Here is a 23,863-nt window from a genome sequence, read left to right on the forward strand (position 1 = left end):
TACAGGTATACACACACAAGTCCAGAAAGTAATGCACGAGAAAAAAAAAAAGAAAGAAAGAAAAAGGAAAGGAATGTGCCAAATGTGGTCTTCGTCTGCTTGCGCTGCCATAACAAAATAACCACAGGCTGGGTGGCTGCAACAACATTCATTTCTCACAGTTGTGGAGGCTGAGAAATCAGAGAAAGGGGTGCCAACATGGTTAGATCTGGCTTTGCAGATCATGGCCTCGTGGCTGTATTCCCTATTGTTGGGGTGGGGAGACGGAAGGAGGTAGGGGAGGAGAGGGAGAGAGAAAAGGTATTAGAGGAACAGAGTATTCTGCTTTCTTCTTTTAAGGAGACTAATCCCATCATGAGGACCTCACCCTGATGACTATGTCTAAATCCTTTGACTTGCCAGAGACCCCACCTCCTAACACTATCACATTGGAAATCAGGACTTCCACATAGGAATCTGAATGGGCAGAGGACACTTTTAACCCACAATATGCAGCAGTCTCTGGGTTGTTAGAATCTGGATAATTTTCACTTTATTTTTATACCTTTCATAATGTCTGAAGTTTAGGGACATAATACATAAAAAATCCAAGGCAGAGATGATGTCAATACATGTTTTTTCTCCTTTCTCTTTTCTTATCCTTATAAAACTGAAGTCTACTTTATCTCTCCTCCTTTTCTCACCCTATATCACATGACGAGCTCCAGCAGGGTAGGGAATTTGATTAAGTCATCTTTATCCCCTGCGGTTGAGCTCTGGGTTCTACATAAAAGGAGCTCCATAAATATGTGAATGATTTTCATGTGTTTGCTCTTGAATAACTGGACATATAGTGTTTTTTACTTAGGGAAGAAAATGTTCCTGAATCATACACTTAATGCAAAGGAAAATTAAATTGTAAGATATTTTAAAACTAAATGTGGTTCAGAAACATTCTTTGGAAAGGAGTAAGCCCTGTTTTGCTTCCCTCAAATGCCTAAGGAAAATGCTATAAATTCTAAAACAGCCTGCTTTCCCTAGGGACTATTTCTACTTGGAATCTTCCTTAAAATAGAAATATCTATGTCCATGGTGACTATATTCTGAATCCTATTAATTTTTCTCCTTTTGAATAAAACAGCATTTGGGCTTTTTGCATTCAGATGTGTCATGACATTCTTTTCTGATGATCATGTCTCTGAAAATCTAGGAAAAAGTCTCCCATGATAACTTTTTCTTTGTGGCTGATTAATGTGTAATGCTGAGATCCAAATGGTCCAGTCTCAAAAATGATTTGTGGTTTAAAAGAGACAATCTAGTACTAACAAGGTAACTTTCAAATTACTCAGGTTCCTAACCCTTAGTATACATCTTCATTTACCATCTGGATCAAATAAACCCAACTAAAGTTTTTACTTTTAAAGTCATTTTTTAGTATTTATTATTTTTGAGAGAGAGAGAGAGAGAGAGACAGAGAGAGAGAGGAGGGGTGGGGCAAAAAGAGAGGGACACAGAATCTGAAGCAGGCTCCAGGCTCTGAGCTGTCAGCACAGAGCCTGACGTGGAACTTGAACTCACCAACAGTGAGATCATGACCTGAGCTGAAATCTGATGCCCAAATGACTGAGCCACCAAGGCACCCCTAAAGTATGTTTTGAATAATTTACAGAAGAATAAAGGAATACTTTTAAAAAACTCATTAAAATTTTTGAAAAAATTTGAACATAGTATCTTTGTCATCTAGCAAAAATTTTGGCACGTAAAAATCATAAAAGACAGAAAAATATGGTTACACCTCTTTTTAACAAAAAAGGAAAGTCCAAGTTGTTGTCCCAAGGTATTATGTAATATACTCTGTCATTTATGATGATACTCTATTTCCTATTTTGTCCTTAGAGATGTGTTTTTTCATTCAGTGATTCATGAGTTTGAGGATACTCATGTAAGTCTCTAGGAAGTCATGATCCGAAGATGTACAGTCTATTTCACTTACATAATTAATTCCATTATTATCATTAATGTCTAGAGCTACACTGTTCAACAGAAATATATTGCACGCCATCTATGTACTTTAAATTTTCTAATAGCTACATTAAAGACTTAAATAGGTGAAAGTAAACTTTAATAAATATATTTAATAAATGTATATATTAGGTTAAATGAAATAAAGGTTATTTATAAATAAATTTATATTCATTTTATTATTTATAAATAACCTTTATTTCATAATAATAACCNAATTAAAAAATGTATTGAGATGGACTCCTGGGTGGCTCAGTCTGTTATGTGTCAAACTCCAACTCAGGTCATGATCTCGTAGTTCGTGAGTTCAAGCCCTGTGTCCAGTTCTGTACTGATAGCTTGGAGCCTACTTTGGATTTTGTGTCTCCCTCTCTCTCTCTGCCTCTACCCTGCTCTCTCTCTGTTTCTCAAAAACAAATACGCATTAAAAAATTATTTAAAAAATATATTGAGATATCTTACATTCTCATATATTGGACTAAGTCTTCAAAGTCTTACATGTATTTTATACTTGCATCTCAGTTCAAATGAACCGCATTTCAAGTACTCAAAAAACACATATGATTAGTGGCTAATGCAGTGAACAGTGCTGATCAAGAGTGCTGCTCTCTATATTCATCTTCTAATTTATCTAAGAACTATGAAATGTACTTCTCTGTCAATTTTCTTTTTGGGGGGCATTGTGAATGGAAAATGAAAAATTCAATATTATCACACATGTTTAGTTGAAAGCCAAAAATATAAAAATAGCTTCTCCCCTTTTATACCTTGAAAGATGATGCAATATTTTTGGCAACACAATAAGAAATTGAAGGATGATTATTAATTCTGCTGTTGCATTGTACCTCTAGTTAATTCCACAACCCTTTGCCTTTCTTTTTAGTCTTTTCTTTTTTTAAGTCATAGCTGAAAATAATTGATAAATGATGATAAATAAGAACTCCCACAATGATCCAGTAGCAATATGTTTGAAAGCAGGAAGAACAATATCACTAAGATCACACAATATATCTTAGCTTTATAAAAGGATCCAATGGATGTGTTGATAATTGCAAGATATTATGCTTTTTAAAAATTAGTGTATTATTCCTTTGATCTTTGTAAAAATCTCTAAAAATAGATAAGAATTAAGAAGTATAGATTTTTAAAAAATAGAACAGCTCAAAAAAAGAAACTCAAAACTACCATTGGGTCTAATGATCTATGATGGTATATTGGAAGTGAAATTGCATTAATTAGTAAATTAGTATAGTATACTATTGTATAGTATATTAGTATATAGGGGAAATTTCAGAGATAAGTATATTTTTAAGTCCTTCTTTTTCCATAAGTTTCTATCTCACAAAACAGCTTGTCTCAAGTTTTTGCCTCAAAAATTCCTTAAGGGGTGCCTGGGCTGGCTCAGTAAGAAGAACATGTGGCTCTTGATCTTGGGTTATGAGTTTCAGACCCACATTGGGTATATGGATTACTACAAAAGAGAAAAATAATCATTGGAAAACTTTTTTGCATAGCCCTAGTCCACACTCCTTTTTCTCTTCTTCTGTTTCTCCCTCTTCATCTCAAAAGCCGTAAACAAGGCTAGCAAAAAAGTTAAAAAAGGGAAGAAAGGGAGACAGCCAAGTAAAAACCTTCTTTCGCAGGTGGAAGAGGGTACAGGCTGAGACTTCTTCTACCACATTTAAAATTTTTGCTCTTATACACAACAATTTATTTTTTCCAACAAGGAGTAACCAGGCTAGGTATAGTCACATAATACCAAGACCACTAGAATTTCTGGCTTTCATAACCAACCCTCTGCCTCTTACCTAGGCTGTGAGCTCTGAGAAGCTACACAAGAGAAATACCAAAAAACCCAGAGATTAAAAAGAAGATGATTTTTGAAAGAACTTCTTCTATGGCTCAGGTGTTATACTAAGTATTTTTCTGCATTATCACATTTAATTATCACAGCAGCCTCCACCAATTTATCATTTTCTCCATTTTTAGAGATGAGGAAATGGAGGCTCAGAATAATTAATTTACCTGCTTAAAGTCACATGCACACTAAGTAATAATCAGTCAGATCCACATTTCAAATCAACAAAATCCACTCTAGTTAGTGTTGAGTGGAAAATGAACTATTAAAGGATATTAGGTGTTTCAACAGGTTGTCTAGAAGAGTCAGAGAACTAGGCTTGGAGGCCATGGTCAGTTAACCTCACCAGATTCTGGTGAGGTAACTACTACTGTTGCCACTGGGCATAGGCCCCACATCACTTGTCATTTCCCCTGAATAGGAGATATTCCTTCTAAGTCTTCTGTCACGGCAGCCTCTGAAAACAGGATGACTCTCTCTACCTGTCCAGATTCCATTCTATTTGGCACCTTTTTCATGCCACTCTCCTCTATCTTAAAGACTCAGAGTGGACTGTCTCTTTGGTGGACCCTAAGTCACATGCCTATATCTTGGATGCAAAGGATGTCTGGGAGGGCGTTCCTGGCTTTTTCACTTGGGAGAGATGGGATTCATGAGATGGGAAACTTTCCAAAAACAGAAGGACACTAGGCCACCGAGACAGCATGACAAATGGCTACCTCAGGGTGCAAGATGAATTAGCTGTAATGGTCTTCTCATTTCATAGATGAGGAAGCTGAAGCCTACTGAGTAGCTAATGTTGGGCATGCTGTGCCCTCTTCTTAGATATTCTGGCCATGTTTTGACTGAGAGACCTTAAAAGAAGTGGAAATTCACAGCACAAGAGAGCTCTCCCATCTGTCCTCTGCTTACCTTATCATGTTGGAATGTACTATGGAAATTGCTACTGAACTTTTATCTGATCTAAAAGGATCTGTGATACATTTCTCCTTTAGATCTTGGTAAAGAGAGGAATGTGTACAAATGCCAGGCTGGGTTGGGGGTAGGGGAAGGCTTCTCATGGAAAAGGTTTCCCAAGGAACATCAAGTTCAACTGAGGATTTTCTAGCTAGGTTCTGGAACAGTATCATTTGAGTACTGAAATTCTTATCATTACAGTTAAATTTCTTAAATCTTTTTTGAAGTTCACTTATTTTTTTAATGGAGAATTTTATTTTTTTATTTTAATTTTTTTTACAAATAGTTTATTGTCAAGTTGGTTTCCATATAACACCCAGTGCTCATTCCCAGAAGTGCCCCTCTCTGTGCCCGTCCCCCCCCCCACATCCATCAGTCCTCAGTTTTTGTCAGCATTCAAGAGTCTCTCATGGTTTGCCCCTCCCCCTTCCCCCACCATTTCCCCTCTTCTTCTCTCCCATGGTCCTCCGTTAAGTTCCCCCTAATCCTCCTATACATGCAAACATATGATATTTGTCCTTCTCTGCCTGGAAGTTCACTTATTTAGAACCTAAGATTCACTGGTGGAAAAAAATTACCTTCACACTGAACACTTTCATTTGCAAGACACTTGTTGTTTATACATGGTAGAGCAATAATTTATTCACCAAACTGTCTGAAAAGCCACAATTAATTTGGGCAATAAAAGGCTATCCCCTCTCCCATAAGCCAACCTGAACATGCAAGTGCATTTTCTAAAGCACTGGGATACAGTGGGAACATGAAAACATTGTTGGTTAATATGTGAAAGTTCTCAAAATCTAAACCTACATATGATGCATAAAAAAATTTAATCCTGTCACATAAAGACTCAACTATTCAAAACACTATCTTTACTATTGGGAAAGGTATTTATATTATGATATGTTCCCCTAAACAAAAATTTTATTTACAAATATTATCCTCTGGGTATTTTTTATTAAAGAAATAAACATCCGAATTGTTTTCATTTTGTTCTCCCGACAATCCTGTGAAGTAGGTAAACAGCAGCTGAATTACTTTTTTTACTTTCTTTACTCCATTATTTATCTGTTTATACATTTGTTTTATACTGTTACTTTTATTTTTAATTGTGGTAAAAGATATATGACATAAAACAGACCATTTTAATGATTTGTAAAGTGTGCATTGAGGTAGTACAAACCATGTTTAGATTTTTGTGCAACCAATCTCGAGAATGTTTTCATTTTGTAAAGCTGAAACTCTATATCCATTAAATAAGTCTCTATTTTTTCTCTCATTCATTTTTTAAAAGAAATCAAAATCTGTTTTTAACAGCAAATTGCCTTGTTATGTCCTTTAGATTTTTTTTATTATGAAGGAAATATAATGTCATTATTAAAATTTTCACTTCATGATCAATAGAATAGGTGAACACTGGTTGCCATGGAGGCGGTAGTTACAAGAGCCAGGCCTTCCTGGGAAAGTATGCTTCTTGCTCTACCTTCCAGAAAGAGAAATCATATTTTGAGTTTGGGGCATTTCCCTAGAAAGAAAAGATTATTTTTTATTCACAGTATGTGACTTACAGTAGAGGCAGCGAGAACGTAGTGATACTCTCATTCACTAAAATTTGGTATTTTATTTTAGAATAAAAATTAAAGGTGGCTGGAATACAAATAAATTCCTAATCAAGAAATCCATAATTTGGGCTACATGGATGGCACTGAGTCCAGTGCCTAAACAGTCTAAAATGGCATGTAAAATGGTGGTCATATGTGCTTTGTGTGTGTGTGCGTGTGCGTGTGCACGTGCATGCAAAACATGATTGTGCAGGTTTTTTCCCTAATAAAATTCACAGATATTATCAGGTTCTAAAAGAGGTTTGTGATGCTCTAAGTTTCAAAAAATCATCCCATAAAATCAAAATGGTAGAAGTCACAGAACAAATTCTGTAACATAATAAGAACCCAAATTTAATTGTCCTCATACCCAGTCCCTGTTTTACTGCTAATTTTCCCTTAAATAATGGCAAATAAACATTGTTCACTAGGGACGTTTCCTCCTCTGATACTATGTGTACATGATCTGTAAGAAGCTGTAAAGCAATGTGATATGAGATAGATCTGGAATCTTTGAAAAAGGTTAGGACTGCTTCTCACTTCCTCCTAATAGCATCCACCAGAATCCCCATCAGAGAGAAAAAAGCAAGTCTCCAAAGCAAAGAACTGGATGAGTGAGCATAAAAATATTGAATTAACTAGCAAACTTTTGACATTGTTTGATTTTTACATTAAAACTAAAATCCTAGGATTTTTATATTAGAGAGAAATTCTAAGCTAAGAATTTGGGTAGGGGTATAAATCCCATTGGTCTTGTTACTACTAGTTTCTCCACTGCTTGCATAATATCCAGAAAATAGCGAATCTTTAATAAATCTTTTTTGAACTTAAAGAATTGAAATGCTTTGAGCTGAATTAAAATAACTCTCATTTCGCTTGTTAATAGTTTTGGGTAAGCCATTATTTAGTTATTTATGAAGCTGTCAAATGTCATGTGGTCATTTCTCTTTACCTTCCATGGCAACAATCTTTTTATAAGTTAATATCTGAGTCAACAATCCCTCTTCTTTTATTCTTTTTTCTATCACCTATGCTATAGAAATGAAGAAGTAGCAAAATCTTTCACAATCTTAAGATTGACCTTTAGAAATGTGTTTGTTTTGTTTTGTTTTTCTTCTAGAAAAGTAGTTTCCTGGAACCTTGCTACAGAAACTTGATAGTGAATACAGGTCCATGTTGGACTTGGACCTGGGGAATTCAGAGACCATAGTTCTGGAAAGGCTGCCTGATAAAACATTCAATTCATAATTTAACAAAGATGACTTAGAGGGTCTCTATACTTTTAGATTTCTTAAACCCACACGAATTTCCACCTCCAAAATAATTGGGATTAGTTCTCAAAGCACTGCCAACTTTTCAATTTTTCTGAAGAAAAAACACTAAAAGAATAATTTCCATATATTATCACCACCATTTGTTAAAGAAACATCCTTTTAACACCAAAATATATAGAATGATCATAATCTCAGAATAAAGGACAGTTCTTTAAATGGAATAAATTTGGCTTCATGAAAAATTCATGATTTTTAAAAGAATTTTACTTCCGTCTTTTTCTTGCTACTGGTGGAAATGTTATCACAAACCAATAATGATCTATGGACTAGCATTTCAGAAGCACTAATACAATTAAACTCCTGTGGTCGGAGGTTTGTTTCCACCCTTCCAGATCCAGTCTCCACCCTCCCCCATTGTGTTATTTTCTGGGGAAGCTGATCTCTTTGAACTTGTCATTCAGGCTCTCTTGCCTTCTGTTTTTTTGTTGCACTCAGCCCAAGGGAGATACAGAAGAGCACAGGGTGAGAGAAGGGGAGGTCAGGCTATTTATTCCACTGGTCCATCCACCATTATGACTGAGCACAGCTTGGCAGTGGTTCTATTTCTCTACCCAGGATGTCAGCTCATAGACATAGCCCTCTCCTCAAGCTCTCTTTCTAGATTCTATAATACTACTCTGCCATTATCTCTTCAGGCTCTTGACTCTCTTCAGGTCAAGATGAGGCAAAGATAATCTTTGGCACTTCTTGGAAGTGCCCCACTATCCTTTATTCGTGCCCTTAACTGTGCTCACATGTTTGTACATAATCCCTTCATTGAATTCCCCTTAATCACTCCTTTGGAATGACTGACTGCTTCCTGCTGAGATGTGCCCAACACATTTTTCATTGAAAAATGAAGAACTGAGGCCCCAAGAAGTAAAGCCCAGATATTACACAGCCCAGGTCATGTGGTCAGGTCCAGAATGTGGCCATCCAGGTTATAAGCAGTGTTGTCCTTAGTCAGTGCTCATCTGTCATCCTCCCAATGGCTATCTCCTTCCCAGTCATACTGAAAGGCACTTTCTGGAACCGTCTTTCCACTGGGCTTTGGCAATAATTATAGTTTGTTCAAGTTTTGAATAAAAAAACATCCTATTAGCAGACTATTTAAGCAACTCCAAAACAGAGGAGTACTGTTTCCATTAGAATGGACTGAAATCAGGAAAAACTGAGTTTTTTAAGTTGATGCCTAAATAGAATTGGCAATTGAGCCTAAGAAACTATTGCAAAAGCTAAGCACAAAAGGACATGAGGATGATGGCATTTCCACTGTAAAATAAATGCTGATCACCAACATGGAGAGAGGGATGATATAAATTGTCCAGAGTAAGGGGCTAAGGTGGGAACCTAGGGAAAAACTTTCATCAGCATGAGAGATATGAGGAGGTTGTAGAAGGGTAAAAAAGTTCAGAGCCCCTAGTACCCATCAAGCAGGGGGAAAGCAGTAGGAAATAGAAGAGACATTGAGCTGAAGCTTGACTGTTGCAAAATGTGTTGAAAGCATGTTTTATCTGGCATGAAGTTACTGTGCCACTGAGCAGAGGCTAGGGGAACCTTCTCTTTATTAGGGTTTAAAAATAAGCTAGAAAGTTTTAATACCACATGATTCTCTTTAAAGGAGTTGGGGCAATGGAATGACCAATAATAAGATTAACTGAGCATTTCATCTGTCTTAAGTTACCTGCTTTACCATATTTAGACTGCACAGAAACCAATGCCCAATTCCATAGCCATTTCCACAGCCCAATTTCCATAGCCTTTTGCTACGCTAGCTAGTACCTGGCCTTTGGCAAGCAGAATTTGCCTAGCACTCTGATCCCTGTCAGCGTCCCAGGCCAGATGCATAGAGAGTATTCCTCAAAGAAACCACTGGTAGTCAGAAGACAGGGCTGCCCCTCTGATGAAACCACCTTATTTGCCTGCTGAGACTTCATCAACAACTATTTACTGGGCTCCTACTCAATGGTCAGTTCCGTGCAGTCAGGCTTCTGCAGGCAAGGGCCTCTCTACATATTGCACATGGATTCAGAGGCAGGGGAAAGATTTGGGTCAGAGACTTCGAGCCAGTCATGAAGAAGCGAAGGAGTTTATATGGTTGAGGAAGAAGAGCAAGATCATAAGACAAAGAAATACTGACTTAAAAGTAAGGGGGCGGGCGGCACCAGGGTAGGTCAGTCCTTTAAGCATCCAACTTCAGCTTCAGTCATAATCTCACAGTTCGTGAGTTCAAGGTTCACATCGGGCTCTGTGCTGACAGCTTGGAGCCTGGAGCCTGCTTCAGATTCTGTGTCCCCATCACTATCCACCCCTATCCTACTCATGCTCTGTCTGTCTGTCTCTCTCTCCCAGAAATAAATAAAAACATTAAAAAAATTTTTTTAAAGTAAGGAAGGGAATGATGAAAAGATACTGAGATGACTTCATGACATAAAGGAAATTTAAATTAGAAAAAAAAAGAATAGATTTTCTTCCAGATCCTCAAGTGAAGAACCTCCACAACTAGACAAGAATCTACTTTTACGATTTTGTATGAGATTTGTCAATTAGAAGACTATTAGCTTGAACACACATGCATAATACTTTAGTGTCTTTCCTGCAATCAAAGAGTTTACTGGATTTTTAATTTGTAGCATTTTTTTAGTTTAATCCTCTTGGTTATCTTAGTTCCATGTACTTAGATGATTGGCTTGTTATTTAGGTAGAAATTTTTAAGACAAAAAGCAGAAGTTAAAAACTGGAACTCCCAATGAGTTCCTGGAATTCACCACTTGAAAATCCACAGACAGGTTCAAAACCCAAACACCTGTATGAATCATACATGTTCAACATGTGACAGCATTTAAAATACTTTTGACTGGGGCGCCTGGGTGGCTTAGTCGGTTGAGCGTCCGACTTTCACTTAGGTCATGATCTCGCGGTTCGTGGGTTCGAGCCCCGCGTCAGGCTCTGTGCTGACTGCCAGCTCAGAGCCTGGAGCCTGCTTCAGATTCTGTATCTCCCTCTCTCTCTGACCCTCCCCTGCTCACGCTGTCTGTCTCTCTCTCCTAGGAGTAAATAAAAAATATATATATAAAAAAAGACTTTTGACTAGTATAATTCACTCATCTATTACTTTAACTACCAATACAGTTTATATTCATAATAAAAACAAATGGCTTTAAGTGGGGTATGTCCAGAAGTGCCTGAAGCAGAATGGCTTAATGGTAGAAGTCCCATTTCCTGGTCTTCTACCCTTATATCCTGCAAAACTAGTCTAATGACTCACTACACCTATCTTCTTTAGGGTCCTTGAAATGACTCACCCATGTCTAAAACATCTATCCCTACGTATGTACTTATTCCTGAAATTATCCTTGATTTGACTTGTATTCTTTTGTTTGGTAAATGGGGGTTCCCTCCCATTAAGGACTGCTTTCCTTTGTATAAGCCATTTTTACCTCTGTGTAGATACAGTTATGGCTCTTTCCCTTAAGGGAGAAGGAAAATAGGAAGGTGGGGGAGTGAGAGCTTGCAGCTGGAGTATGGGTGCAGACCAGAGACTGCATTCTTCACAGTTTGCTCAGGGTTCTCTCTACTTCACAATGCATGGCAATTTCTTAAATCCACCTGCATAAAAAGTCCTATACTACTTAATAACTGTCTTCAGTCAAGTCTGTTTCCTTTGGTCTTGACTTACAATGCTTTTATCTTATTGGAAATGATTGTTCTTGGCTAGAGAAATTTGAGCTATTTGGGGAGAAAGACCCAGAGAAACAGATTAGTTTGATCTTGCTTGATCTCCTCACAAAAAATTTAAGAAACTTCCTTTTGAGATCAAACATTAGACAAGAAGAGTCTCCCTGGAAAGAGCAACTAGATCTGGAAATCCCAAACTTTTTGGAATAGTTGGGCCTCTTGAAATTTCCCCTTTCTGCATAAAATTTGCATAATAATTTGCAACATGAATTATCTATAGGTGTAAATATATAAAAATTTTGTTCGAGACTCATTTTTTGAGATTTTTAAAAATTAACCTTAGAAATGTATTGGAATCGTTATGGGATGCTGAGGATCATTGATTCATTCCAAATATCACTATTCTAGCCCAAGATGCTTATACCCCAAAGTCTGATTGGTGCAGGGCATGTGTGAGGTGGGTATTATGCAGCCCCGTGTGATCTAGGAGCCAGACTGTTTTGGAACACAGCACCATTTCTTTGCCCTGCATCCTATGGAGTTTCGTTTTATCAAAGGCCCAATGCAGGGCCCTAGTGTTGAAAGTATTGTATGAACAATATGAAAATGGCTGGTTCCATTTACCACCAGATGGCTCTATTGTATCATTAGGAAATGCACACATGTATAAAAATGGTGGGCTCCTAGACCAAAGGAAAAATACAAAGTACCAGTCAANATGGGGTTAATTGGAAGCAGCTACAGGAGCCTGAGCATTCACAAGAAATTCACAAGGAAGGTCATAATCCTAGCACATATGAGGTCTCCCTTTTCAAGTTTTCATATTGCTGTGTAATAATTAATTGTCGGGACAGCCAGAGTAGTCAGGAAGTGCTCTTGTCTGAGCGGGCCTGTAATTGATACTTCCATACAATAGTGCATACATCTCCTGTTTGTAGATGAGAAAGAGCAACTTTAGAACAACTTGGAGGGCCAAAATCTATACCCCTGGTGATTTGAGTCCTATTAGCCATATTTTGGGCAAGAATGAGCTGATTCTAAATCCTGTGGTATTTTTGCTTGAATGAACCTTGGGATAAGAAGGTGGCAATCAGAGGAAACGGGCTTCTCTGAGTTCACATGGTTCTATTCCTCAGAATAGGTGAATGTTAAAAATAGAGGCCTTCTAGGTGACATGTCTCACTAGGAATGTGAAATTTTGGTCTTAGCCTCTTAAAGAAAGTTCTGTTTGTATCAAGAAGAGAAAGCCACAAACTAACTAGACTCCAGTGTGTATAATTTTAGTCTGACTTTCTAAAGTTGTTCATTGTCATAATTTAATATGCATTTTTTACCCTCCTTTTAGACACTAAACTCTTGAGTAAGACCACTGCATTTATAATATTTCGCTGTTTTATTACTGTGTTGAAGAAAAAGAGATGATTTGTGTGAGTTTATTAACCCTATCTGTAGCCCATAAAGTTACATTCAACAAGCTATCCATATCACAAAGTAATACATGATTATTGTTTTAAAGAAAGAGTCCCTGGAAACCGGACACATGGCGTTTACTTTGGCACAACTTGAGGCCCTGGAGATTTGCCTGAAGGAAGCAGAAGAAAAGGCTAAATCCTTATCTAAACAGGTAATACCTGTCGTTCACACTGGAAATATATGTTCCTTAGGGGCAGTAGAACAAGTGTAAGTCTAACTACATGTTTTATAAAAACCAGAAGCAGAGCAAACTGTTGGTTCCCAAAGGAAAACGGAGTCGGTGGGGGTGCAAAATGGATGAAGGGGACTGAGAGATACAAGTTTCCAGTTATAGAACAAATAGGTCATGGGAAGAAAAGGCACAGCATAGGAAATAAAGTCAGTGACATTGCAATAGTACGGTATTGTGACAGACGGCATCTATACCTGTAGTGAGCACAGCATAGTGTATAGAGATGGTGAATCATTATGTTGTACACCTGAAACTAGTGTAACATTGTATGTCAACTATACTCAAAGTAAATAAACAAACAAATAAATAATTCTGTGTTTTGACCTCTGCTCCTGTTGATACACATGCATACATGCACACACACAGGTATACACGCACACAGAGGACTTCATTCATTTCAGGTTTAACAATAATTATTTCAATCTTTGTGGATCTTTCCAGCCTTTATAACTCCTTTTACATTTATATTTTGATTTCCATTCACCCTAGACCAGGAGTGGGGCCAGCCATCTTTAAGCAGTAGTTCTCCTGAATCAGCGAAGCATATTTGTATTGTAAACAGATAAGTCCAAAGGTGAGATAAAACCCGCAGGAAGCACAGAGGAGCAATTTTCTCAAATTGTTTGAGAAAATAGGGTTTTGGCTTCCCTGTTGGGTTTTTAAAACTCAAAGGAGTGGTGGAGCCCAGCCGGTAGTGGGCAGCGCTGGGTGCTCTAGAGATGACCTGTGTACCCAGTAGGATTCTGGGGTCAGGCACAGTGACTGTGGGTATCAGCAAAGCTCAGACCAGGGACTGGCCCAGTTTCCCAAAATCGTATGCGCAAACAGTATGGCGCATACCACAAATCCCAGTGCTATTGTTGCCCCTCCCCCTGTGCAAGGGGGTTTGGCCCCAGAGAGCAAAGTCACTCCTGGTGACAGCGAATGGAAGAAAAAGGACAGAAATGGTATAAACATTTATTGATTTATTGTTAATTGATACATTTTGTTATATATTTTTAGAAACTTCTGAAAAGTTTTAAGTTCTTTTTCATAAGGTCTGTCTAGAAAAATTTGATTGCATCAGAATTTTATAAGAATTTTTGTGGAGGGGCACCTGGGTGGCTCAGTGGATTAAGTGTCTGACTCTTGGTTTTGGCTCAGGTCATGATCTCTCAGTTGTTGAGTTGAAGCCTGGCCTCAGGCTCCTCAATGACAGTGCAGAGCCTGCTCGGGATTCTTTCTCTCCCTCTCTCTCTACCCCTCCCCTGCTCACCGACACCCATGCACACATTACTTCTTTCTCTCATTCTTTCTCTCTCTCTCTCTCTCAAAATAAATAAATAAACCCACATAAAAAAAGAATTTTTGCAGAGACTAGGGAAGATACTGCTTGTGTTAGAAGTAAAAGAAGTATAATTAACATGGAATGTAACAACACACACAAATAGCCTCAATTTGTGCATCTCTTACTTTGGGATGTGTTTATTATTTACTAAGTGTGGTTGATGTAAAAACTTAAATCAGTTAATGAAAGGGTGTTGTCCTAGGCCCAGACCCGTTTGGAAAATTTCTGTGTCAGCCACATGATATAACCCTGGCTGGCCAATGGGTCTTGCTTCTAAAACAAATAAAAACAAGTCACACTGCAGCAAAATTGTGAGTTATAAAGAATATTATGATGGACAAAAGCCTCCAAACCTGGAAGAAATTTTGAACGGCTAATGAAAAGAGGGCATCCCTGCTGATATTAGGTTACAATGAGAAGATATATTTTTATTTTGTAATTGAAGGCCTTTTAATGATTTCTCACTTAAACCAATAAAATTTGATTCACCCATAAAAGTAATCATCCCTTTTTTTCTTAATAAAATATTTTTATCCCATACAACTAGCCCCTACTACTGAAGATTCTTAGCTCCACGATCCTTTCTGTAATATCAAACAATTAGTTCCATTTTTTAAGTGTTTGCAGATTAAATATATAAAATGGTAACTGTATTTTACTGTATTTTATTGCAGATTAAATATATAAAATGTTAACTATATTTTACTGTATTTTATTCTCTGTACCTGCAGCAAGTAAGATGCTAGTTAGGTATTTGGGGAGGAAAGAAATATAAGCAGGGCTTCTGTACCCAAGTAGCTCAGAAACAAAAGAATCGCTGAAAAAGGAAGTAAGGTGTGCCTGGGTGGCTCATTTGGTTAAGCATCAGACTTCAGCTCGGGTCATGATCTCACAATTCATCAGTTCAAGCCCCGTGTTGGGCTCTGTGCTGTTAACTCAGAGCCTAGAGCCTGCTTTGAATTCTGTGTCTCCTTCTCTCTCTGTCCCTCCCTCGCTTGCACTGTGTCTGTTTCTCAAAAATAAACAAACGTTAAAAAAAAAAAAAAAGAAAGACCAAGTGAGTGAAAATAAGTACTTGTATAGCTCTAGATAAACTGTACAATAGCACTAAATGGCAGGGTCTGTGTGTGTTACTTTCCTGAAGTATTGCCTTTGGAGTTGCCACATTTGCATAGCTAAGTGAATTTAATTGGAGGTTGGTAATGGTTTGAAGAAAAGGAAACTATGATTTGTTAAAAAAAAAACCCACATAACAGGCATTTTCAACATTACATTTTTAATTAACTTGAGTATTTTATTAGATCTGACTACTATTAGAGGTGAAAGAGGTTAATCAAAGAGAGATACTGCTCTTACAGGATTTAATGCTGAAATTTTTGCTTTCTCCAGCACTATAGTTTTTAGCCTTATCTTGAAAAGATAAAAAAATGTGAGAACATTTCCCCCCGACCAATACTTAAACTCAGTCGACATTTTAAAAATGTGATGACAGAAGGAAGAATGGGGAAAGGCAAGGGGAGCAACTGACCTTTCCTGAGGCTAAGATACGAGAATATTTCAGAATGGAACACCTGTGTCAAACAATCAAACATTTGTCCACTGGGTGCCACTGTCTTCCTTACCAGGCTATGCCACTGAGTGATTACAAAAACAGAAGACGTCATTAGTATTCAGGACAATGGTGTGTGTGTGGAGTGGGGGTGCGGTGGATATTTTTCCTGTATCCAAGTATACATGTTAAAACTTATTTTAAATATTAATTTAAGACTTGTCATAAGGATAGTGGGAAATGCTAGCTGGCTTTCACTGGTAATCCAAATTTTTTGTCAGCCCTAAGGCTGAGTATTGGTCAGACAGGCTGGCCTGGTGCCTAGAAACAGGTTGGGGAAGCAGAGGAAATAGCGAGGACAAAGATTTGTGCTGGAAGCAAGGGGTGGAAGGTCATGGTGTATTGTCAACCAGTGGACCGTGCCTTTGAGAAGAGGGTAAATTTCACTGTTAGGCAAAGTGTAACCTGGCTTTGCCTCTTAGCGAACATAGAATTTACTGACAATGGAAAGTACAGATGCCTACAGTTTCATCTATACTAGGCATCTTTTGGTCCTGTGCCTCAGTTTACTTAAATTGAAACTTTCTAAGGTCCCTTCCAGCAGAGTTTCTGTTGGTTCACTATGAAGAAGAAGAAACCTATAAATAGTGAGAAAATAAGATTGTGTCCACTTCCTCTGTGACATCACACAGTAAACAATTCCTTGTTAGTTTCCCTCTATTTCCGTCTACAATTTTTCTTTATTTCTCTGAAGTCATGTCTCTATTGCCAAAATAAAAGCAATATGAGATAAGCATAATTTGCGATTAAGATTTATAATCTGAGCTATTTACAGCTGTAAGAAGTTTGCAGCAGCTCAGTTGGCCAGAGTGAGAAAGGGGCATAAGAATCAAACTCTTGTCCTAAGTAATACAGTAAATAACTCATCATTACCAACTTTTGCCGAAGAAAATACTTGATTATGTTTCCAGCAGGTTGAGATCTGTGGGAAGAAATGCCTGGGAATTAGACAGTAGATGAGAGACCAAGAGGAGCAAGTAGAAACAAGGGAACATGTTAGTGACTAGAAAGAGAGGAGTAAAAAGGTTTCTGGAGATTCACAAAAAGCAGTTTTGGCATGTGTGCTGGCTTCTATCAGCAGTGCAGATGAGAGGGATGAAAAAAGGGGCTTTGGTGGGCTGCAGTTTGTAACCGTGCACAAACAGATCCCACAGCTTTTGTGTTGACATCCCACTGTTTCTTGTGCAAAGCAAATGTCAGGAAAAGCCATAGTTTCACAATGGAGCCCGGATCCAGAGGTCTCCCAGCGCAGAGGGACCCAGCAGGGCCGTTCCTGAGACACTTCCTCTGGCAACAATTCTGGCCGGTGTCTCTCCCATTCATCAGGAGCTTCTAGTTCCCAGCTCCTCACAGCAGACCCAGGATAGCCCAGGCTCCACTTCTTGCTAGATTAATGACCTTGGGCAATTCATATAATCTCTCTTAGTCACAGCTATTTTATCTAAAAGGAGGTAAACATACTGGTTTCATAGAGCACTTGTGAAGAGGGAATGAGACAAGTGTATCTGGATCTTAGTAGTTTCCCAATAAAGGTTCACTTATCTCCACTTTTAGTGGTTCTAAAAAAACTATATAGGGGTGCCTATGTGGCTCAGTTGGTTAAGCCTCCAATCATTGACTCTTGATTTTGGTTCAGGTCATGATCTCAGGGATGTGAGATCAAGTCCCATGTCGGGCTCCACAGTGGGCATGTAGCCTGCTTAAGATTCTCTCTCTCTCTTTTTCCTTCTGCACCTCCCCTCTATCTCTCAAAAGAAAACAAAACTGTGTGGTTTTGTGTCATGTGTCATGGGCTAATGTGTGTGTGTGTGTGTGTGTGTGTTTGTGTGAGAGAGAGTCTGTGTGTATGTGTGTGTGAGCACATGTACAAGGAGTTTCTTTTTTACTCGTGTCTTTCAACGTGTTTGAACGACACCCAAGTTGCAACATAGCCATTCTTCAGCATTCACCCTCTTCGAATCCCTCAAGCAGGAAAACTCCCCTCCCACCTGAGTTCCCTTGTCCTAGCCTGGCTCTCTCAGGATCCAGCTTTTTCTTCCATTCCTTTCAAGCTCTTCACGTGGTAAAGGGACTTTAGCACCTTAACCTTTTCCATTCTTTCTGCCTCATCTCTTGGGTCTTCTGTTTCTGCTCTTTCTCTGATTTTGCTCAGAGTGAGAGCTGAATGGGCACTGGTGGTATGTGGTCATTTTAGGGTTTTATGGGGAAAATGGAGAATGGGAAATCTGTGATCATTCCTTCACCAAGGATCATTCCTTCACTAACAACTGTAGTCAGAATTAGCTCCCAGTGTCTTATGGATATCACACCTAGAAAATATTGGTTGGATATGAAGTGTGCCATACACACGAGCTAGAAAAGAGATGTGATTTGATGCAAGAGCTAGGAGGATCATGACCTAAGCCAAAATCAGGAGTTGGACACTCAACTGACTTTGCTACCAAGGTGCCTCATCATGGTTCCTATCTTAAGAACATATGGTCATAAGCCAAAACCATTTATTATTTTTTTATTTTTATTTTTTACAAATAGTTTATTGTCAAGTTGGTTTCCATATAACACCCAGTGCTCATCCCCACAAGTGCCCTCCTCCATGNAATTGTTAACTAAGCCAAAACCATTTAAAAGAATTTTCCTGGGGCACCTGGGTGGCTCAGTTGGCTTAGCATCTGACTCTTAATTTTGGGTAAGGTCATGATCCCAGGGTCATGGGATTGAGCCCCAAGCTGGGCTCTGTACTGAGTGTGAGCCAGCTTAAGATTTCTCTCTCTCTCTCTTTCTCTGGCTCTGGCTTTCACTCTCTCTCCCTCTTCTCCACTTGCATGCTCTCTCAAAAATGTAAATAAATAAAGAAAGAAAGAAATAAAGAAATAAAAGAAGTTTCCTATTCAAGCAGTGCTGAACAAAAACTTATCTCAGTTCCCAAATTGGAACCTGGGGAACTTGTTGATTACTGAGCACTACCCACAGAGTTTCTGATTCAGAAGATCTGGGATGGGGGCCAAGAATTTGCATTTTTACAAATTCATACTCTAAGTTGAACTTCCAGCCCTCACCCAAATCTGCAGGCGAAGGGTCCTCTGCACCCCTGTCCCATGTCCCAGCAACACAGAAACTGATTGAATCAGTTATGATTAGTCTTGGGTATATAAAACAAACAGCCCCCAAAAGAGTAATCTAAACAATAAGTTGTTTATTTTTCACTCATAAAATTTAAGTCTAGACACAAGCAACCCAGGATAGGCCTGGTAGCTTCACAACCCTCAAAAGCCTGGGCTATGTCTCTTCATGCATTGACAAACATGGCTTCCACTCTCAACATCCAAGATGCACTTGCAGCTGCGGCCATTCTATTCACAGATCAGGGAGTATGAAGAAGGAGAAATCACATGAAAAACAGGGCAGACAACTGCCAGCTGTGCAACTCCTTTTAACAACTTTTCTCAAAAACTCACTTAAAAATTCTTATATATCCCTGACCACTGCTATTTGCCTGGAGGCTAAGAAATATGAACATTTAGCTAGGTGCACTGCCACCCTAAGAGTATGGGGATTTACTGAGAAGGGGGGTAAAGGAGATTATGTTGGCAAATGAAGATCTCTGCCTTGCTTAACCATTCTGTTGCACATAGTGCTCTGTCCTGGTAACTTCAATGTTCTTCTACATCTGGATATCCAGTTTTCCCAGCACCATTTGTTGAAGAGATGATTCTTTCTCCAGTGAATGACCTTGACAGCCTGGTTAAAAATCAATTGTTCACAGATGTATGATTCTGTAGACTCTCAGTTCTGTTCCACTGCTCTGTAACTCTGTGACTTTTAACAGGGACTTCTGGTTGGAAATGCCAGGTAAATTTTTGAGCGGGAACTTAGACTTGGTCTTTTGGGGACTTTACCAAGATACTATATTATTGTGAGAAAGTAGTGGACCTCTCTCACTTATGCAATAGCTGGAGATGAAATGAATCTTCTAACTGATCCTTCACCTTAAGCATTCAGTATAGCAAGCAAGCAATCAAGGAAAGACAAAAGACTAGTATATTTCACTCTAATAACCCACAATTATTCATCATTTTATACCTAAGATTCTAAAATAAACTCCCATTATGTGCTTCTTAGTATTCAATCTATATTTTCTTTAAGCTTGGGAATAGAAAAAGTAAAGATCTTCAGCAAGAGCAAGTTTTTAGGTGCTAAATATGTGTATGAGTGTCTAAAAGTGATTCGATACATACTGAAATTGCTCCTCAAAAATCTTCTGGCTCTTTTTTCATTGTTGAAATACAACAGTAGATCCCTTGATGTCAAGTTTATTTCAAATAAGTAATGTACCCTTGGTAGGAGTATTCATTTCTGCAAATGCTCAGAAATTATGCTTGATATGCCAATCTGAAATCATGAGTTTTTGTGAATGAGTTTTTGTTTTCCCATCTATTTGGAAGTCTACTTTACTGCCATAGAATCACAAGCAGTCTGTTTAAACTGGAATGGATTTCCTTATCACCATGAAACCTAGTTACTGGGAATTTCATTTAACACTTTGGCTCTCGTTGACTTTACTGCAGAATTTCCTCTTCACACACACACACACACACACACACACACACACACACACGCTACTTCTTACATAAGCAGATGCCAATTTTTACTTCCTTACTGGATTGTTGGGCATTATGTGAGAGCTTCAGAGAATGTAAGGGAAAACATACAAGCTGGTGAAGAGATGTGTTGTTTTGAATAGAGGCAGGCACAATGAAAAATAGGCTTCTGTTACTATTGTTGTTACAGGCGGGACACATGGACGGTTGGCCTGTTACATAACTAAAGACTTCCTTTTGCTTATAAATGTCAAGATCAAACAGAGGTCAGTTTTAAATAGCTGACCGGGCACTAATAAATGTGACTTTCTTGTCTAAGAAAAAGCAAAATGCCTTATCCTGTATGAGTCATGGTTCTGCTGATAAGAACAGGTGTCTTTTTGCACGGACATTTTCTTTATAAGGTTTCTCAGAGATATTAAATTAACTTTTACTTTCTTTAATCTTTACAAGAAAATTAGTAAATCAGATATATGCTTTTGGTCAATTATTCATTTAATAAATATTTACTAAGCCTGTACTGTGAGCTAAGCATTTTTCTAGGTACTCCCATGTATGTTAGCCAAAGGCCCTGGAAAGTCTTATCCCCATTCTGCAAATGATAAAAGATCTTTTGTGAGATTGCATCCCCCTTATCTGCTCTTTCTATACATTTCTTCCTTGGTGACCTGCTCTAAAGCACATAGTCTGCCAAGAAGAAACACCTCTTCATCATTAGTCCTTATCTTCTTCATGATCCCAGATGTGACTTATCCAACTGCCTGCTGCATGGTGCCATCCAAGTTCTCATTCAACTCAAGCTCTACCTGTTCATTATCTTCCTGCTTCAAATCTGTTCCTTCTGTCACATCCCCTAAGCTGAGACAGGTGCTCCCAGCAACCCTGTGGTTCATATCAGAAATCTATACAGTTTTGATTCTTTCCTTTTCCACATTCTATACATCCAGTCAATTCCTAAGTATTATGGATGATGCCTCTCAAATAGTTCTTGAATCTATCTTCTTTTCTCTATCTCTACCATCACTGACCTGTTCAAGCCACCAACTACAGAAACTTTCATGATGGTCCTTGTTTAAATGGTTCCTCAATACCAAAGCCAGAGAGGGAAAATTCCATAACACATATTTCTCCTTGGCTTAAATCCTATATTAGTTCCCTTACACCTTCAGGGACAAATCTATATTCCTTAACAGATCCTTCAACCATATGTAGCTAGATTCCCCCTTCTTGTTTCTCCAGTTTTATCTTACACAACTCTCCACATATCACCTTTGATTCCTTGCACATGCCATATTCTCTCTCATTTTTCTCACTTAAGAAGAAACAAAAGGCTTTGTTCCTCAGAGTCAAGTTTTATTTAATATATTCTTTTCTCTCTGCTTCTACCTATAATTGCTCCCATTACTTCCTCTTACCCTCCTTCCCATTATCCACAAAATCCCAAACAACTCTTATTTTCAGATCATCTATTAGATGCTCCTTCTTCAAAAATGCTTTTCATCTTCTTTCAAGTTTGGGTTAGATGTTCTTCCTAGGTTCTCTCATAATCCATCTCCTACTTCTCCACCCCTACAAACTCTAATTATCCTATGCCATATGTCTCATGGAAGAAGTTCAGACAGTGACTTCTCTGAAGTCTCAAATCAAGTTAGAAGCCATCTGCTTATCTCTCTGATGTCAAAGTTCATGCCCTTCCCAATATAGCAATTTGAGTTGACTGATAGGTAATGGAGAGCCATTAAAGGGGACATATTCATATTTGCACTTGGAAAATTCTGAGGGTATTCATAAGGACAAATTTGTGAGGAGACCAGAGCGAGTCACATCGGTGTGTAGCTCTTGCAAAAAATTTTTGAAATGGTAAGTGCCCATCAGTGGTGAAGAGAAGAGAGACACAAGAAATACTTTAGAGTTGGATTTAGTCATTAATTAATGGAAAAGTACTATTCAAGGCAAATCTCAAACTTTAGGTGACTGGGTGATCAATGGTTACCCCAACTATCTTATATTTGAATCATTAAATATTAAAGATTATTCATTCCCTTTGGAAGGGTCTGTGTAGGCTCAGTTTGCCCCACATATGTTCTGGATTCTTTTGAAAGCTTTGTCATTTGGATTTCCTCATTTAGGTCTTCTGAAAGCTGTAGTCCTTTAATATTACATCAGACCCTTAATCTATGTCTTTAAATAGGTTGTTGTTCTTATTTTTTGTTCCTGGGGCTTCAAAGAGAAAATATCAGATGATCATGTGTTTTGTGTATGAAGATCTTATTTATTAACCTCAGGAACAGTTTAATGTTTAAACAGAGTTGTATAAATGCAAATCTCTTGCCATAATTGAATGAATGTATAGTGACAGGGCAGTTCTTGATATTCTTTAGGGGATATTCAAAGTCAAAACTATATGCATAACAATACTAATAGATTATTGGCATTTTCCATTAGTTTAACAAGTAGATGTTTCCCCGAAGTTACATGAAAAGACTGAACACAGAGCAGGTATATGAAACCCGCTGCCCTGTATTAAGCTAGACATTGAGGAGGTCAGAGGAGAAAGGGAATCTCCTGGGAGAAACTCAATAACGGCAGAATGCAATTCCCCCAAGCCAGAGAGCAGAGTCAACTCTGAATCCGACCAGCAGGGGGAGTCTGTGCCCTGTTCCATGAAAAAGCCCTAAGAATGTGCTGGAACTTGGATGGACTGGGGGTATCCTAGGAATGAGTCCTAGGCCACAGCTGTTGACTTTAATTTCTCAGAACATAATATTATTGGTTTTTTTTTTTTACTTTTACATGCAAGCATTTGACCTTTATATCCAAGTCAATGGTTAATTGCCTCACTTTTTCCCATGTTTCATTTCTCTCTGGTATTCTTATCTATTCATAAGACCCAGAGAGCTTTTTTGGAGATTAAAGAAATCTTAGGAATCTCTATGCCTGGAATCCTAATTTTATATTTCAATTATTGATTGATCTTTGGTAAATATTTCTATCCTCACTCAGAGCTCAAATTTTCCTCTCTTATTCAGAGTTTCTTTCCCAGAAAAAACCTGGGAGTGCTAAAGGTTGAATTATGTCTCCTCCAGACTCAAATGTTGAAGTACCTCAGAACATGACCTTATTTGAAAACAGGGTTGTTGCAGAGGTAATTTGTTAAGATGAGAATATAGTGGAGTAAGATGGGCCCCTAATCCAACATGGCTGGTGTCTTTACAA

General features: G+C 38.2%; 1 protein-coding gene and 1 long non-coding RNA gene across 3 annotated transcripts in view; one reads left to right on the top strand and one right to left on the bottom strand.

Annotated features, from left to right (window-relative positions):
* The window catches only part of LOC144235361 (uncharacterized), a 455,442-nt gene that overhangs the window by 140,942 nt on the left and 290,637 nt on the right, over positions 1 to 23,863 (bottom strand). The gene's annotated exons all lie outside the window — the stretch shown is intronic.
* CCDC192 (coiled-coil domain containing 192) overlaps positions 1 to 23,863 on the top strand; it is a 200,707-nt gene that overhangs the window by 22,291 nt on the left and 154,553 nt on the right. Inside the window, 1 exon segment of the mRNA XM_077768915.1 lies at positions 12,925 to 13,032. Coding sequence (XP_077625041.1) covers positions 12,925 to 13,032 — 108 coding nt within the window.

Source organism: Crocuta crocuta, unplaced genomic scaffold (genome assembly GCF_008692635.1).
Source record: "Crocuta crocuta isolate KB4526 unplaced genomic scaffold, BGI_CrCroc_1.0 scaffold64, whole genome shotgun sequence".
Classification (NCBI taxonomy): domain Eukaryota; kingdom Metazoa; phylum Chordata; class Mammalia; order Carnivora; family Hyaenidae; genus Crocuta; species Crocuta crocuta.